This window comes from Bombina bombina, chromosome 7, assembly GCF_027579735.1.
Source record: "Bombina bombina isolate aBomBom1 chromosome 7, aBomBom1.pri, whole genome shotgun sequence".
Classification (NCBI taxonomy): domain Eukaryota; kingdom Metazoa; phylum Chordata; class Amphibia; order Anura; family Bombinatoridae; genus Bombina; species Bombina bombina.
In genome coordinates this window covers 27863750-27879460 of record NC_069505.1, presented here as the reverse complement: position 1 = coordinate 27879460, position 15711 = coordinate 27863750, and the positions used below count along the sequence as shown (strand labels likewise).

The following is a 15711-nucleotide window of genomic DNA, read 5'->3' as shown; positions in this document are numbered from 1 at the left end:
CTGGTGTGTGTATAAGGCTAAGAACAACAGACGTACAGTAGAGGCGGTAATGACACATACTGAAAGGGAATACAAGAGCGTCTGGTGTGTTTATAAGGCTAAGAACAATAGACGTACAGTAGAGGCGGTAATGACACATACCTTAAGGGAATACAAGAGCGTCGGGTGTGTGTATAAGGCTAAGAACAACAGACGGACAGTAGAGGCGGTAATGACACGTACTGTAAGGGAATCCAAGAGCACCTGGTGTGTGTATAAGGCTAAGAACAACAGACGTACAATAGAGACGGTAATGACATGTACTGTAAGGGAATACAATAGCGCCTGGTGTGTGTATAAGGCTAAGAACGACAGACGTACAGTAGAGGCGGTAATGACACATACTGTAAGGGAATACAAGACCACCTGGTGAGTGCATAAGGCTAAGAACAACAGACGTAGAGTAGAGGCGGTAATGACACGTACTGTAAGGGAATACAAAAGAGCCTGGTGTGTGCATAAGGCTAAGAACAACAGGCATACAGTAGAGGCGGTAATGAAACATACTCTAAGGGAATACAAGACCACCTGGTGTGTGCATAAGGCTAAGAACAACAGACGTACAGTAAAGGAGGTAATGACACGTACTGTAAGGGAATACAAGAGCGTCTGGTGTGTTCATAAGGCTAAGAACAACAGACGTACAGTAGAGGCGGTAATGACACATACTGTAAGGGAATACAAGAGTGCCTGGTGTGTGTATAAGGCTAAGAACAACAGAGGTACAATAGAGGCGGTAATGACACGTACTGTAAGGGAATACAAGAGTGCCTGGTGTGTACATAAGGCTAAGAACAACAGACCTACAGTAGAGGCGGTAATGACATGTACTGCAAGGGAATACAGGAGTGCCTGGTATGTCCATAAGGCTAAGAACAACAGACGTACAGTAGAGGCGTTAATGACACGTACTGTAAGGGAATACAAGAGCGTCTGGTGTGTGCATTAGGCTAAGAACAACAGACGTACAGTAGAGGCGGCAATGACACATACTGTAAGGGAATACAAGAGCGCCTGGTGTGTGCCTAAGGCTAAGAACAACAGACATACAGTAGAGGCGGCAATGACACGTAATGTAAGGGAATACGAGATCACCTGGTGTGTGCATAAGGCTAAGTACAACAGACGTACAGTAAAGGCAGTAATGACACGTACTGTAAGGGAATACAATAGCGCCTGGTGTGTGTATAAGGCTCAGAACAACAGAAGTACAATAGAGGCAGTAATGACACATACTGTAAGGGAATACAAGAGTGCCTGGTGTGTGCATAAGGCTCAGAACAACAGAAGTACAATAGAGGTAGTAATGACACATACTGTAAGGGAATACAATAGCGCCTGGTGTGTGTATAAGGCTAAGAACAACAGACGTACAGTAGAGGCGGTAATGACACTAACTAAGGGAATACAAGTGCGTCTGGTGTGTGCATAAGGCTAAGAAAAACAGACGTACAGTAGAGGCGGTAATGACACATACTGTAAGGGAATACAAGAGTGTCTGGTGTGTTCATAAGGCTAAGAACAACAGAGGTACAGTAGAGGCGGTAATGACACATACTGTAAGGGAATACATTAGCGCCTGGTGTTTGCATAAGGCTAAGAACAATAGACGTACAATAGAGGAGTTAATGACACATACTGTAAGGGAATACAAGAGCGTCTGGTGTGTGCATAAGGCTAAGAACAACAGAGGTACAGTATAGGCGGTAATGACACATACTGTAAGGGAATACAAGAGCGCCTGGTGTGGGCATAAGGCTAAGTACAATAGACGTACAGTAGAGGCGGTAATGACACTAAGGGAATACAAGAGCGCCTGGTGTGTGCATAAGGCTAAGAACAACAGACGTACAGTAGAGGCAGTAATGAAACATACTCTAAGGGAATACAAGACCACCTGGTGTGTGCATAAGACTAAAAACAACAGATGTACAGTAGAAGCGGTAATGAGACATACTGTAAGGTAATGCAAGAGAGCCTAGTGTGTGCATAAGGCTAAGAACAACAGACGTACAATAGAGGCAGTAATGACACGTACTATAAGGGAATACAAGAGTGCCTGGTGTGTTTATAAGGCTAAGAACAATAGACGTACAGTAGAGGCGGTAATGACACGTACTGTAAGGGAATCCAAGAGCACCTGGTGTGTGCATAAGGCTAAGAACAACAGACGTACAGTAGAGGCGGTAATGACACGTACTGTAAGGGAATACATGAGCGCCTGGTGTGTGTATAAGGCTAAGAACAACAGACGTATAATAGAGACGGTAATGACATGTACTGTAAGGGAATACAATAGCGCCTGGTGTGTGTATAAGGCTAAGAACGACAGACGTACAGTAGAGGCGGTAATGACACGTACTGTAAGGGAATACAAGAGCGCCTGGTGTGTGCATAAGGCTAAGAACGACAGACGTACAGTAGAGGCGGTAATGACACGTACTGTAAGGGAATACAAGAGTGTCTGGTGTGTGCATAAGGCTAAGAACAACAGACGTACAGTAGAGGTGGTAATGACACATACTGTAAGGAAATACAAGAGTGTTTGGTGTGTGTATAAGGCTAAGAACAACAGGCGTACAGTAGAGGCGGTAATGACACGTGCTGTAAGGGAATACAAGAGCATCGGGTGTGTGCATGAGACTAAAAACAACAGATGTACAGTAGAGGCGGTAATGACACGTACTGTAAGGGAATACATGAGCATCGGGTGTGTGCATGAGACTAAAAACAACAGATGTACAGTAGAGGCGGTAATGACACGTACTGTAAGGGAATACATGAGCATCGGGTGTGTGCATGAGACTAAAAACAACAGATGTACAGTAGAGGCGGTAATGACACGTACTGTAAGGGAATACATGAGCATCGGGTGTGTGCATGAGACTAAAAACAACAGATGTACAGTAGAGGCGGTAATGACACATACTGTAAGGGAATACAAGAGCGCCTGCTGTGTGCATAAGGCTAAGAACAACAGATGTACAGTAGATGCAGTAATGACACGTACTGTAAGGGAATACAATAGCGCCTGGTGTGTGCATAAGGCTAAGAACAACAAACATACAGTAGAGGCGGTGATGACACGTACTGTAAGGGAATACAAGAGCGTCTGGTGTGTGCATAAGGCTAAGAACAACAGACGTACAGTAGAGGCGGTAATGACACGTACTGTAAGGGAATACAATAGCGCCTGGTGTGTGCATAAGGCTAAGAACAACAGACGTACAGTAGAGGCGGTAATGACACATACTGTAAGGGAATACAAGAGAAGTCTGGTGAGTGTATAAGGCTAAGAACAACAGATGTACAGTAGAGGCGGTAATGACACGTACTGTAAGGGAATACAAGAGCGCCTGGTGTGTGCATAAGGCTAAGAACAGACGTATAGTAGAGGCGGTAATGACACGTACTGTAAGGGAATACCAGAGCGTCTGGTGTGTGCATAAGTCTAATAACAGACGTACAGTAGAGGCGGTAATGACATGTACTGTAAGGGAATACAAGAGCGTCTGGTGTGTGCATAAGGCTAATAACAGACGTATAGTAGAGGCGGTAATGACACGTACTGTAAGGGAATACCAGAGCGCCTGGTGTGTATATAAGGCTAAGAACAACAGACGTACAATAGAGGCGGTAATGACACGTACTGTAAGGGAATACAAGAGCGTCTGGTGTGTGCATAAGTCTAATAACAGACGTACAGTAGAGGCGGTAATGACATGTACTGTAAGGGAATACAAGAGCGTCTGGTGTGTGCATAAGGCTAATAACAGACGTATAGTAGAGGCGGTAATGACACGTACTGTAAGGGAATACAAGAGCACCTGGTGTGTGCATAAGGCCCTCCTGAGAATTCATTAATTGCACATTTCAGAAGAAATATTGGACAGACTAGATCCTCTGGTAACCGTTCATATGTCAAAATCTGTTTGTTATTTTGTGTGTGTTTGAAAATGTGTAAAATAGTATTTTGTGTAGCACCTACTAACAGCGTAAAACAGAGCTCAAAGCTCTTCTGTTTCATCTAATATGAAATCTCATTGGAGCAATGTAAGATTTAAAAACAACCTGTAAATTTACTGTATCACTTTCAAAAATCATTTTAATGTAATTTCAAAACCAGATTTTGTATTGCAATGAGGTTTGTCCTTGCTTTTATTGCTTATCCTGTCTTCCAGAATTATTCACACGAAACACTCACCTATGTCTGTAGCATCAATATCAAACACTGTGCTGGTGTAAGTAACGTGCTGAAGGATGTGATTTAGAACTTGTAAATATGGAGTAGATATTGTCATTTTATTGTTTCCTCTTCCCTCAACCTGTTCTTCAGGGACATCAGCAAATGTGTTAAATGTCCCTAGAGAAGCTTCCAGGGTCACCTGATGCAGAAATGTGAATTAGATATGATAAATAAAAAATAAAAAAAGAGAAAAAAAATAAGAAGCACATTGATCGCTATAAGCGCACTCATTAATCTTGTATGTAATGAGGTGAGTGTTGCACTTCAGCGCAATCCAAAATACGGCAATAAAATTAGCTATTTTTGAGGCCTGAAATAAACTGTTATTAGTAGTACAGCACAGAAAGACATGAACAACTCCAATGGTACGCTAAGCCAATAGCTTAGCACACCAAGGCTTAGCGCACCATTAGCATAGCGCACCATTAGCTTAGCGCACCATTAGTTTAGCGCACCATTGGCTTAGCGCACCATTGGCTTAGCGCACTATTAGTTTAGCGCACCATTAGCTTAGCGCACCATTAGCTTAGCGCACCATTAGCTTAGCGCACCATTAGCTTAGCGCACCATTAGTTTAGCACACCATTGGTTTAGCGCACCATTAGCTTAGCGCACCATTAGTTTAGCACACCATTGGTTTAGCGCACCATTAGTTTAGCGCACCATTAGTTTAGCGCACCATTAGTTTAGCACACCATTAGCGCACTATTCGTTTAGAGCACCATTGGCTTAGCGCACCATTAGATTAGCGCACCATTAGCTTAGCGCACTATTCGTTTAGAGCACCATTGGCTTAGCGTACCATTAGTTTACTGCACCGTTGGCTTAGCACACCATTAGTTTAGCACACCATTAGCTTAGCGCACCATTAGTTTAGCGCACCATTAGTTTAGCGCACCATTAGCTTAGCACACCATTAGCTTAGCGCACCATTAGCTTAGCGCACCATTGGCTTAGCGCACCATTGGCTTAGCGCACTATTCGTTTAGAGCACCATTGGCTTAGCACACCATTAGTTTAGCGCACCATTGGCTTATCGCACCATTTGCTTAGCGCACCATTAGTTTAGCGCACCATTAGCTTAGCGAACCATTGGCTTAGAGCACCATTAGTTTAGCGCACCAATGGCTTAGTGCACCATTAGTTTAGTGCACCGTTGGCATTGCGCACCGTTGGCTTTGTGCACCGTTGGCTTTGCGCACCGTTGGTTTAGCGCACCATTAGCTTAGCGCACCGTTGGCTTAGCGCACCATTGGCTTAGCGCACCATTAGTTTAGCATTCCGTTGGCTTAGCACACCATTAGTTTAGCGCACCATTGGCTTAGCATACCATTAATTTAGTGCACCGTTGGCTTAGCGGACCATTAGTTTAGCGCAGCGCTAGCTTATTGCACCAATAGTTTAGCACACCATTGGCTTAGTGCACCATTGGCTTAATATATCATTGGTTTGGCGCACAATTGGCATAGCATACTATTGGCTTAACGCACCAATGGCTTAGTGCCCCATTGGCTTAGCGCACCATTGGCTTAGCGCACCATGGCTTAGAGCATGACATTTAATACAACTTTCCAATTTACTTCTTTTGTCTAATTTGCTTTGTTCACTTGGTAATCTTTGTTAAAAAAATTATACATAGGTAGGCTTAGGGGGCACCAATGCACTATTGGGAGCTAGCAGCTGATTAGTGCCTACACGCATATGCCTCTTGTCAATGGCTCACCTGATATGTTCAGCTAGCTCCCAATGCTGCTTTTTCAACAAAGGATACTGCTTGTGCAACGATAAATGCTGACAGCGTATGCTGTCTGCATTTATCGATGTCCGGTGGACATGATCCGCTACATCGGGAGCGGATCATGTCCGCCAGACACTTGATAAATCGCCCCCCAAATATATATATATATATACATACAGCATCTCACAAAAACGAGTACACCCCTCACATTTTTGTAAATATTTTATTATATCTTCATGTGACAACAATGAACAAATGACACTTTGCTACAATGTAAAGTAGTGAGTGTACAGCCTGTATAACAGTGTAAATTTGTTGTGCCCTCAAAATAACTCAACACACAGCCATTAATGTCTAAACCGTTGGCAACAAAAGTGAGTACACCCCTAAGTGGAAATGTCCAAATTGGGCCCAATTAGCCATTTTCCCTCCCCGGTGTCATGTGACTCCACTTAGGGGTGTACTCACTTTTGTGAGATACTGTATATATACTGTATATATACTGTATATATTTATATATGTAATATAAACACAGTGTGAGAGTGTGTGAGAATGTGCGACTTTGAGGCCGCCATTTATCATTGCACAAGCACTTCTGGTGAACTGCTTGTGCAATTATTATTATTATTATTATAATTTATTTGTATAGCGCCGCCAAATTCCGTAGCGCTGGATGACACGCCCTGCAGATTCGAGGACAGTCGGCCCACTAGCAGGGGGTGTCAATCAACCCGATCGTATTAGATCAGGCGGATCGCTGCCGCCGCCTCAGAAGAAGTGGCAGATGAGTTAGGGAGCAGTGGTCTCACGACCACTGCTTCTTAACTCCTGTTTCCAGTGAGCCTGAAGGCTTGCACAGAAACAGGAATATACAGCCCCATTCGAGCCGTGATAAATCGGCCCCATAGAGTGTGTGTGTGAGAATGTGAGACTGTGAGACTGTGTGTGTGAGAATGTGAGACTGAGACTGTTAGAGAGTGTGTGTGACAGTGTGTGAGAGTATTAGACTGAGACTGTGAGAGTGTGTGTGTGAGAATGTGAGACAGACTGTGAGAGAGTGTGTGTGACAGTGTGTGATAGTGTGAGAGTGTGTGTGGCAGTGTGTGACAGTATGAGACTGAGACTGTGAGAGTGTGTGTGACAATGTGAGACTGAGACTGTGAGAGAGTGTGTGCGACAGTGTGAGAGTGTGAGACTGACACTGTGAGAGTGTGTGTGTGAGAATGTGAGACTGAGACTGTGAGAGAGTGGGTGTGACAGTGTGTGACAGTATGAGACTGAGACTGTGAGTGTGACAATGTGAGACTGAGACTGTGAGAGAGTGTGTGCGACAGTGTGAGACTGAGACTGTGAGAGTGTGTGTGTGAGAATGTGAGACTGAGACTGTGAGAGAGTGTGTGTGACAGTGTGATAGTGTGTGTGACAGTGTGTGACTGTAAGAGTGTGTGTGTGTGTCAGTGTGAGACTGAGACTGTGAGAGAGTGGGACAGTGTGTGAGAATGTGAGACTGGGAGAGTGTGCAAGAGTGTGTGTGTGACAGTGTAAGACTGTGAGAGATTGTGTATATGTGTGACAGTGTGAGACTGTGAGAGTGTGTGTGTGACAGTGTGAGATTATAAGAGTATGTGTGTTTGACAGTGTGAAACTATGAGAGAGTTTTTGACATTGTGAGACTGTGTGTGTGTGACAGTGTGAGACTGTGAGAATGCATGTGTGACAGTGTAAGACTGTGAGAGTGTGTGTGACAGTGTGAGACTGCGAGAGGGTATGTGTGTCAGTGTGAGACTGTGAGAGTGTGTTTGTGTTTCAGTGTGAGACTGTGGCCCCTGATACTAAAATAATCGACAATATATTCAAAGAAAAGGGGCATGTCCGAGCAGTGCCGTGGAGCAGCGATGTCTTCCATAGAAGTCAATCGGAGCGTGACGTCACCACACAAATCATTGACATCGATGCTCGTCTACATTTTGCTGCAGAGGGGGGTCATATTTGAAGTGTACCTACACGGAGCAGACAGTGCACTCACTGAAACTAAAATTAGTTTCTAGACATGTGCAATTCGTTCCGGCCGAATTTTGGATTATTCGGAGATTCGGATGAATCCGAATTTCCGAATTTGCCACCATAACTAGAATGCCGAAAAATTCCAAAAACAAATAAATCAGCTTCTGCATTTTCGGATCCATTCTTCATATTCATTTTAACTCATCTATTCTAAACCGCCATCCTCCCACATTGCCAACACTAAATAAAACATTAAATAAACCTATTAACCGCTAAACCGCCATCTCCCCACATCGCCAACACTAAATATAACTATTAACCCCTAAACAGCCGTTCCCCCAAATCGTCAACACTAACTAAACCGCCATCCCCCCACATCACCAACACTAAATAAAGCTATTAACTCCTAAACCGCCGTCCCTATAGTTCGCAACACTAAATAAAACTATTAACCCCTAAACCACCGCCCGCCCACCTCGCAAAAACTGAACACAATTATTAACCTCTAAACTGCCATCCCCTACATCACAACTACCAAAACTAAACTATTAACCCCTAAATCTAACACCCCCTAACATTAACATAATTAAAATAGACCTAAATTAAAGTTACAATCACATAGATTACAAGTTTTGTGTTAAACAGGGTGCAAAAATAATGCCAAAAAATTGCGTTATTGCACTCTCCATAGCGCTACCATTACGAGTTACTGAAAATTCTCCTTGTGCTGTGCGATATGGTGCGTTAAGTTCCATACCGCACAAAAGCCAAGGACTGAGTTGACGTGCTCGTGCACACTTTCCCCCATAGACATCAATGGGCAGAAAGTGCTAGAAAGAAAACTAACACCTGAAGAGTGGAATGGCAAATCGCCGTAACGCAACCCCATTGATGTCTATGGGGGAAATAAAGTTATGTTTAAATCTAACACCCTAACACAAACCCCAAGTCTAAACACCCCTAATCCGCCGCCCCTGACATTGCCGGCACTATAATAAAATTATTAACCCCTAAACCACCGCTCACAGACATCGCCAACACTATAATAAAATGATTAACCGCTAAACCGCTGCTCCCCAACATTGCCAACAATAAATTAAACTATTAACCCCTAAACCTAACACCCCCTAACTTTAAATTAAAATTACTATAAACCTCTATTAAAATAAATAAAAACTTACCTGTGAAATAAAAATAAACCCAACATTAAACTATAAATTAACCTAACATTACTATTATAATAAAATTAAAAAAAATACTAATTAAAAAAACTAAATTACAAATTAAAAAAACCTAACACTACGAAAAACACTTGAAAACCTACATTACAAATTTAAAAAAAAATAATCCTTCGAAAAATCTAACACTAAAATTACGAAAAATAAAAAACAATGGCCTAGATTTAGAGTTTTGTCAGTAAAGACCCACGGTGCTAACGCTGCTTTTTTTTCCAGCGCACCCTTAAGACAACGCTGGTATTATGAGTTGTCTGAAGGGCTGCATTAGCCTCAGAAAAGGGAGCGTTGAGCATAATTTAGCTCCACTTCAACCCTCAATACCAGCGTTGCTTAAGTCAGTGGTAAGCTGGAAAAACGTGCTCGTGCACGATATCCCCATAGGAAACAATGGGGCTGAGCTGGGTGAAAAAAAAACTAACACCTGCAAAAAAAGCAGCGTTCAGCTCCTAACGCAGCCTCATTGTTTCCTATGGGGAAACACTCTCTAAGTCTACACATAACACCCTAACATGAACCCCGAGTCTAAACACCCCTAATCTTACACTTATTAACCCCTAATCTGCCGTCCCCTCTATCGCTGACACCTGCATTATATTATTAACCCCTAATCTGCTTCTCCGGTCACCGCCACAACCTACATTATAGCTATGAACCCCTAATCTACTGCCCCTAACATCGCCGACACCTATATTATATTTATTACCCCCTAATCTGCCCCCCCAAATGTCGCCGCCACCTACCTTTACTTATTGACCCATAATGTGCCGACCGGACCTCGCTGCCACTATAATAAATGTATTAACCCCTAAACCGCCACACTCCTGCCTCGCAAACACTATAATAAATAGTATTAACCCCTAATCTGCCCTCCCTAACATCGCCGCAACCTACCTACAAATATTAACCCCTAATCTGCCGTCCCCAATGTCGCCGCTACTATAATAAAGTTATTAACCCCTAAACCTTAGTCTAACCCTAACCCTAACACCCCCTTTAATTAAATATAATTTAAATTAATCTAAATAAATGTACTATAATTAAATAAATTATTCCTATTTAAAACTAAACACTTACCTATAAAATAAACCCTAATATAGCTACAATATAACTAATAGTTACATTATAGCTATTTTAGGATTTATATTTATTTTACAGGCAACTTTGTATTTATTTTAACTAGGTACAATAGCTATTAAATAGTAAATAACTATTTAATAGCTACCTAGTTAAAATAATTACAAAATTACCTGTAAAATAAATCCTAACCTAAGTTACAAATACACCTAACACTACACTATCAATAAATTAATTAAATAAATTAACTACAATTAGCTAAACTAAAATACAATTAAATAAAATAATCTATAATACAAAACCCCCCCACTAAATTAGAGAAAATAAAAAATTTTTAAAAGAAGTTTAAAAGAAACTAATTGCACCTAATCTAAGCCCCCTAATAAAATAAAAAGCCCCCCAAAATAATAAAATGCCCTACCCTTTTCTAAATTACAAAGTAATCAGCTCTTTTACCAGCCCTTAAAAGGGCTTTTTGCGGGGCATTGCCCCAAAGTAATCAGCTCTTTTACCTGTAAATAAAAATACAACCCCCCCAACATTAAAACCCACCACCCATATACCCCTACTCTAACCCACCCAAACCTCCCTTAAATAAACCTAACACTAACCCCTGAAGATCTCCCTACCTTGAGTCGTCTTCACCCAGCCGAGCCGAATTCTCCATCCAAGCGGAGCAAGAAGAGGTCCTTCATCTGGTAGAAGTCTTCATCCAAGCGGGTCAAGAAGAGGTCCTCCATCTGGTAGAAGTCTTCATCCAAGCTGTTTCTTCTATCTTCATCCATCCGGAGCGGAGCCATCTTCCATACAGCCGACGCGGAGCCATCCTCTTCAACCGACGGAGTCACGACGAATGACGGTTCCTTTAAGGTACATCATCCAAGATGGCGTCCCTCAAATTCCGATTGGCTAATAGGATTCTATCAGCCAGTCGGAATTAAGGTAAGAAAAATCTGATTGGCTGATTGAATCAGCCAATCAGATTGAAGTTCAATCCGATTGGCTGATCCAATCAGCCAATCGGATTGACCTTGCATTCTATTGGCTGATCGGAACAGCCAATAGAATGCAAGGTGAATCCGTTAGGGGCAGAAGATTAGGGGTTCATAGCTATAATGTAGGTGGCAGCGATGTCCGGTTGGAAGATTAGGGGTTAAAAAAAGTATTATAGGGTTGGCGATGTGGGGGGGCCTCGGTTAAGGGGTTCATAGGTAGTTTATGGGTGTTAGTATACTTCATAGCACAGTAGTTAAGAGCTTTATGTTCCGGCGTTAGCCCATAAAGCTCTTAACTACTGACTTTTTTTGGCAGCAGGAGTCTTGTCGGTAGAGGCTCTACCGCTCACTTCTTCCAAGACTCGAAATACCAGCGTTAGGCAAATCCCATTGAAAAGATAGGATACGCAATTGATGTAAGGGGATCTGCGGTAGCCTCGAGCCGTGGAAAGAAAGTGAGCGGTAGACCCTTTCCTGCCTGACTCCAAATACCAGCGGGCGTTAAAAAGCAGCGTTAGGACCCCTTAACGCTGCTTTTGACGGCTAACGCTAAACTCTAAATCTAGATGAAAATTATCAAAAATCAAACAATTACACCTAATCTAATAGCCTTATAAAAATAAAAAGCCCCCCCACCCCGAAAAAAACACCCCCTAACCTACAATAAACTACCAATAGCCATTAAAAGGGCTTTTTGTTGGGCATTGCTCAAAGTTAAACAGCTCTTTTACCTAGAAAAAAATACAATGTCCCCCCAACAGTAAAACCCAACACCCAACCAACCCCCGAAAATAAAAAAGCTATAGCACTGCGGAATCTGTTGGCGCTCTACAAATAACTGATAATAATAGCTCTAAAAAAAATCCTAAACTACCCATTCCATTGCCCCTAAAGCGTAATTTGTATGGGCATTGCCCTTAAAAAGGCATTCAGCTCTTTTACATTGCCCTTAAAAGGGCATTCAGCTATTTTACACTGCCCTTAAAAGGCCATTCAGCTCTTTTACATTTTGCCCAAAGCCATAATCTAAAACAAAACCCACCCCAAAAATATAATAAAAAACCTAACACTAACCCCAGAATATCTACTCTCGGTTCCTGAAGTCTGGACATCCATCTCCATCCAGGCAGCGAGAAGTCTTCATCCAGGCTACGAGAAGCCTTCATCCAAGCGGCGACATCTTCATCCATCGCAGGGGTGTGTTCTATCTTCATCCCAGTGGTGCAGAGTGGAGCTATCCTGGACGATGATGACATCCTGCGTGGAGCATTGTCTTCATACGGTCAACGCTGTACACTGAAGTTGAATGCAAGGTAACTGTTTTAAAATGGTGTACCTTGCATTCCTATTGGTTGATTTAAACAGCCAATAAGATTTCTACTGGAATCATATTGGTAGTTCAAATCAGCCAATAGGATTTCATTAGCTCTCATCCTATTGGCTGATTTGAATTTGAAGAATCAAATCAACCAATACGAATGCAAGGTATGCCAGTTTGAAACGGTTACCTTGCATTCAACTTCAGTGTATGGCAGTGACCGTATGAAGAGGACACTCCGCTCAGGATGTTATCGTCGTCCAAGATAACTCTGCTCCGCGCCGCTGGAATGAAGATAGAAGACGCCCCGGTGATAGATAAAAATGTCGCCGCCTGGATGAAGACTTCTCACCACCTGGATGAAGACTTCTCACCGCCTGGATGAAGACTTCTCACCGCCTGGATGAAGACTTCTCACCGCCTGGATGAAGACTTCTCCCGGTAAGGTGATCTTCAAGGGGGTTAGTGTTAGGTTTTTTTAAGGGGATATTGGGTGGGTTTTAGAGTAGGGTTGGTTGTTTGGGTGGTGGGTTTTAATGTTGGGGGGATTTGTAATTTTTTTTACAGGTAAAAGAGCTGATTACTTTAGAGCAATGCCCCGCAAAAGGCCCTTTTAAGGGCTATTTGTAATTTAGTGTAGGGTAGGGCTTTTTTATTTTGGGGGGGCTTTTTTATTTTGTTAGGGGGATTAGGTGTAATTAGTTTAAAAATCTTGTAATTTGTTTATTATTTTCTGTAATTTAGCTAGTTGTATTTAATTGTATTTGATTGTATTTAATTTAGGGAATTAATTTAATTATAGTGTAGTGTTAGGTGTTAGTGTAACATAGGTTAGGTTTTATTTTACAGATAACTATTTAATAACTACCTACTTAAAATAAATACAAATTTAATAACTATTTAGTAACTATTCTACCTAGTTAAAATAAATAAAAACTTGCCTGTAAAATAAAAATAAACCCTAAGCTAGATACAACATAACTATCAGTTATATTGTAGCTAGCTTAGGGTTTATTTTACAGGTAAGTATTTAGTTTTAAATAGGAATAATTTAGCTAATTATAGTAATTTTTATTTAGATTTCTTTTAAATATATTTAAATTAGGGGGGATTAGGGTTAGACTTAGATTAGGGGTTAATAAATGTAGGTAGGTGTCGGCGATGTTAGGGACGGCAGATTAGGGGTTAATAATATTTAACTAATGTTTGCAAGGTGGGATTGCGGCTGTTTAGGGGTTAATATATTTATTATAGTGGCAGCGATGTCCGGTTCGGCAGATTAGGGGTTAACATTTTTATTTTAGTGTTTGCGATGTGGGAGGGCCTCGGTTTAGGGGTTAATAGGTAGTATATGGGTGTTAGTGTACTTTTTAGCACTTTAGTTAAGAGTTTTATGCTACGGCGTTGTAGTGTAAACTCTTAACTACTGACTTTAAAATGCGGTACCAGTCTTGACAGGAGACGGTCTACCTCTCACTTTTTGTCAGACTCGTAATACCGGCGGGCGTTAAAAAGCAGCGTTGGGACCAGCCAACGCTGCTTTTTAAGCCTAACGCAAAACTCGTAATCTAGGTGTTAGTTTTTTTGTTTTTTTTCGTAGTATTTTTTAAAAAAAAAAAAATTAATTTAGTTTTTTAATTTTTTTCATAGTGTTAGTTTTTTTTAATTGTTAGTTTATTTTATTTTATTAGAATAGTAATGTTAGGTTAATTTAGAGTTGAAACTTAGTTTTTTTTTAATTTCAGAGGTAACTTTTTATTTATTTAAATATAGTTATATTGTACTTTTAATTTAAAGTTAGGGGGTGTTAGGTTTAGTGGTTAATAGTTTCATTTAGTGTTTTGTGATGTGGGGGTGGCGGTTTAGGGGTTAATATATTTAAATAGTGTTGGCAATGTGGGTGGGCAGCAGATTAGGGGCTAATAAATGTATTTAATAGTCGCAATGTGGGTGGGTGGGAGATTAGGGGTTAATACATTTTATATAGTGTTTGAGATGTGGGAGGGTGGTGGTTTAGGGGTTAATAGGTAGTTTATGGGTGTTAGTGTACTTTGTAACATTTTTGATATTAGTTTTGTGAAACATTTTTGTTACTCAAAATCCATAACTACTGCTGTCAGATCACGGAATGGATCGTGTCGGTATAGGCTGTAACGCAAGCTTTTTAGCCAGACCGCACAACCCGTAATACGGCGCTCTAGAAAATTCCGCACTCAAACGTCATTTATTTTAGTGCGGCATGGACGTTGCGTTACAAGGTAGAATGTTTGCGGTATAGCTATACCGCAGTGACTCATAATATGCGTTCCTAGCCATTCCACGCACAAAGGCCAATTTTTCAGTGGTATAGCCATACCACAAAACTTGTAATCTAGCTAAATATTAGAAACTACCTAGTTAAAATAAATACAAACTTACCTGTGAAATAAAAATAAAACCTTAGCTAGTTACAATATTACTATTTTGATCCGTTCATTACACGCACTGCTACATACAGCAGACCACAAGCTCCCTTGAGCCGTTGCTATTTGCTTCAAAGTGGCTCTCTGTTACAAGTGGCAGAGTTACTCACTGGGTCTATATCCACAATTCTTCTGATCCTATTTCATATCATCTCTCTTCAGTTATATCTCCCTGCTTTTGTCTCCATGGCTGCTGTTACACCTCCCTTTAATATGTGCTAGAATTCTCTGGTATATCTCCCTGCTTTTGTCTCCATGGCTGCTGTTACACCTCCCTTTAATATGTGCTAGAATTCTCTGGTATATCTCCCTGCTTTTGTCTCCATGGCTGCTGTTACACCTCCCTTTAATATGTGCTAGAATTCTCTGGTATATCTCCCTGCTTTTGTCTCCATGGCTGCTGTTACACCTCCCTTTAATATGTGCTAGAATTCTCTGGTAACCATTTCCTCTGATGTCTCCATTTTATCTACCTGTAATCATCTTATCAGATACTCTGTATAACTTTAATGCATACTGCCATGAGCCCCCCCCCCCCCCTCTAATTTGCAATTGTGTGTAACTCCTGTCTAGCTAGACTGCTTGCAACCAGCTGCA

The 15711-nt window shown here is 41.5% G+C and overlaps 1 protein-coding gene across 2 annotated transcripts in view; it reads right to left on the bottom strand.

Annotated features, from left to right (window-relative positions):
• Positions 1 to 15711, bottom strand: part of LOC128665795 (beta-1,4 N-acetylgalactosaminyltransferase 2-like) — a 325846-nt gene that overhangs the window by 94839 nt on the left and 215296 nt on the right. For both annotated transcript variants that reach the window (XM_053719997.1, XM_053719998.1), the window contains exon 6: positions 4244 to 4424. In XM_053719997.1, coding sequence (XP_053575972.1) covers positions 4244 to 4424 — 181 coding nt within the window. The remainder of the gene's footprint in view (positions 1 to 4243; positions 4425 to 15711) is intronic.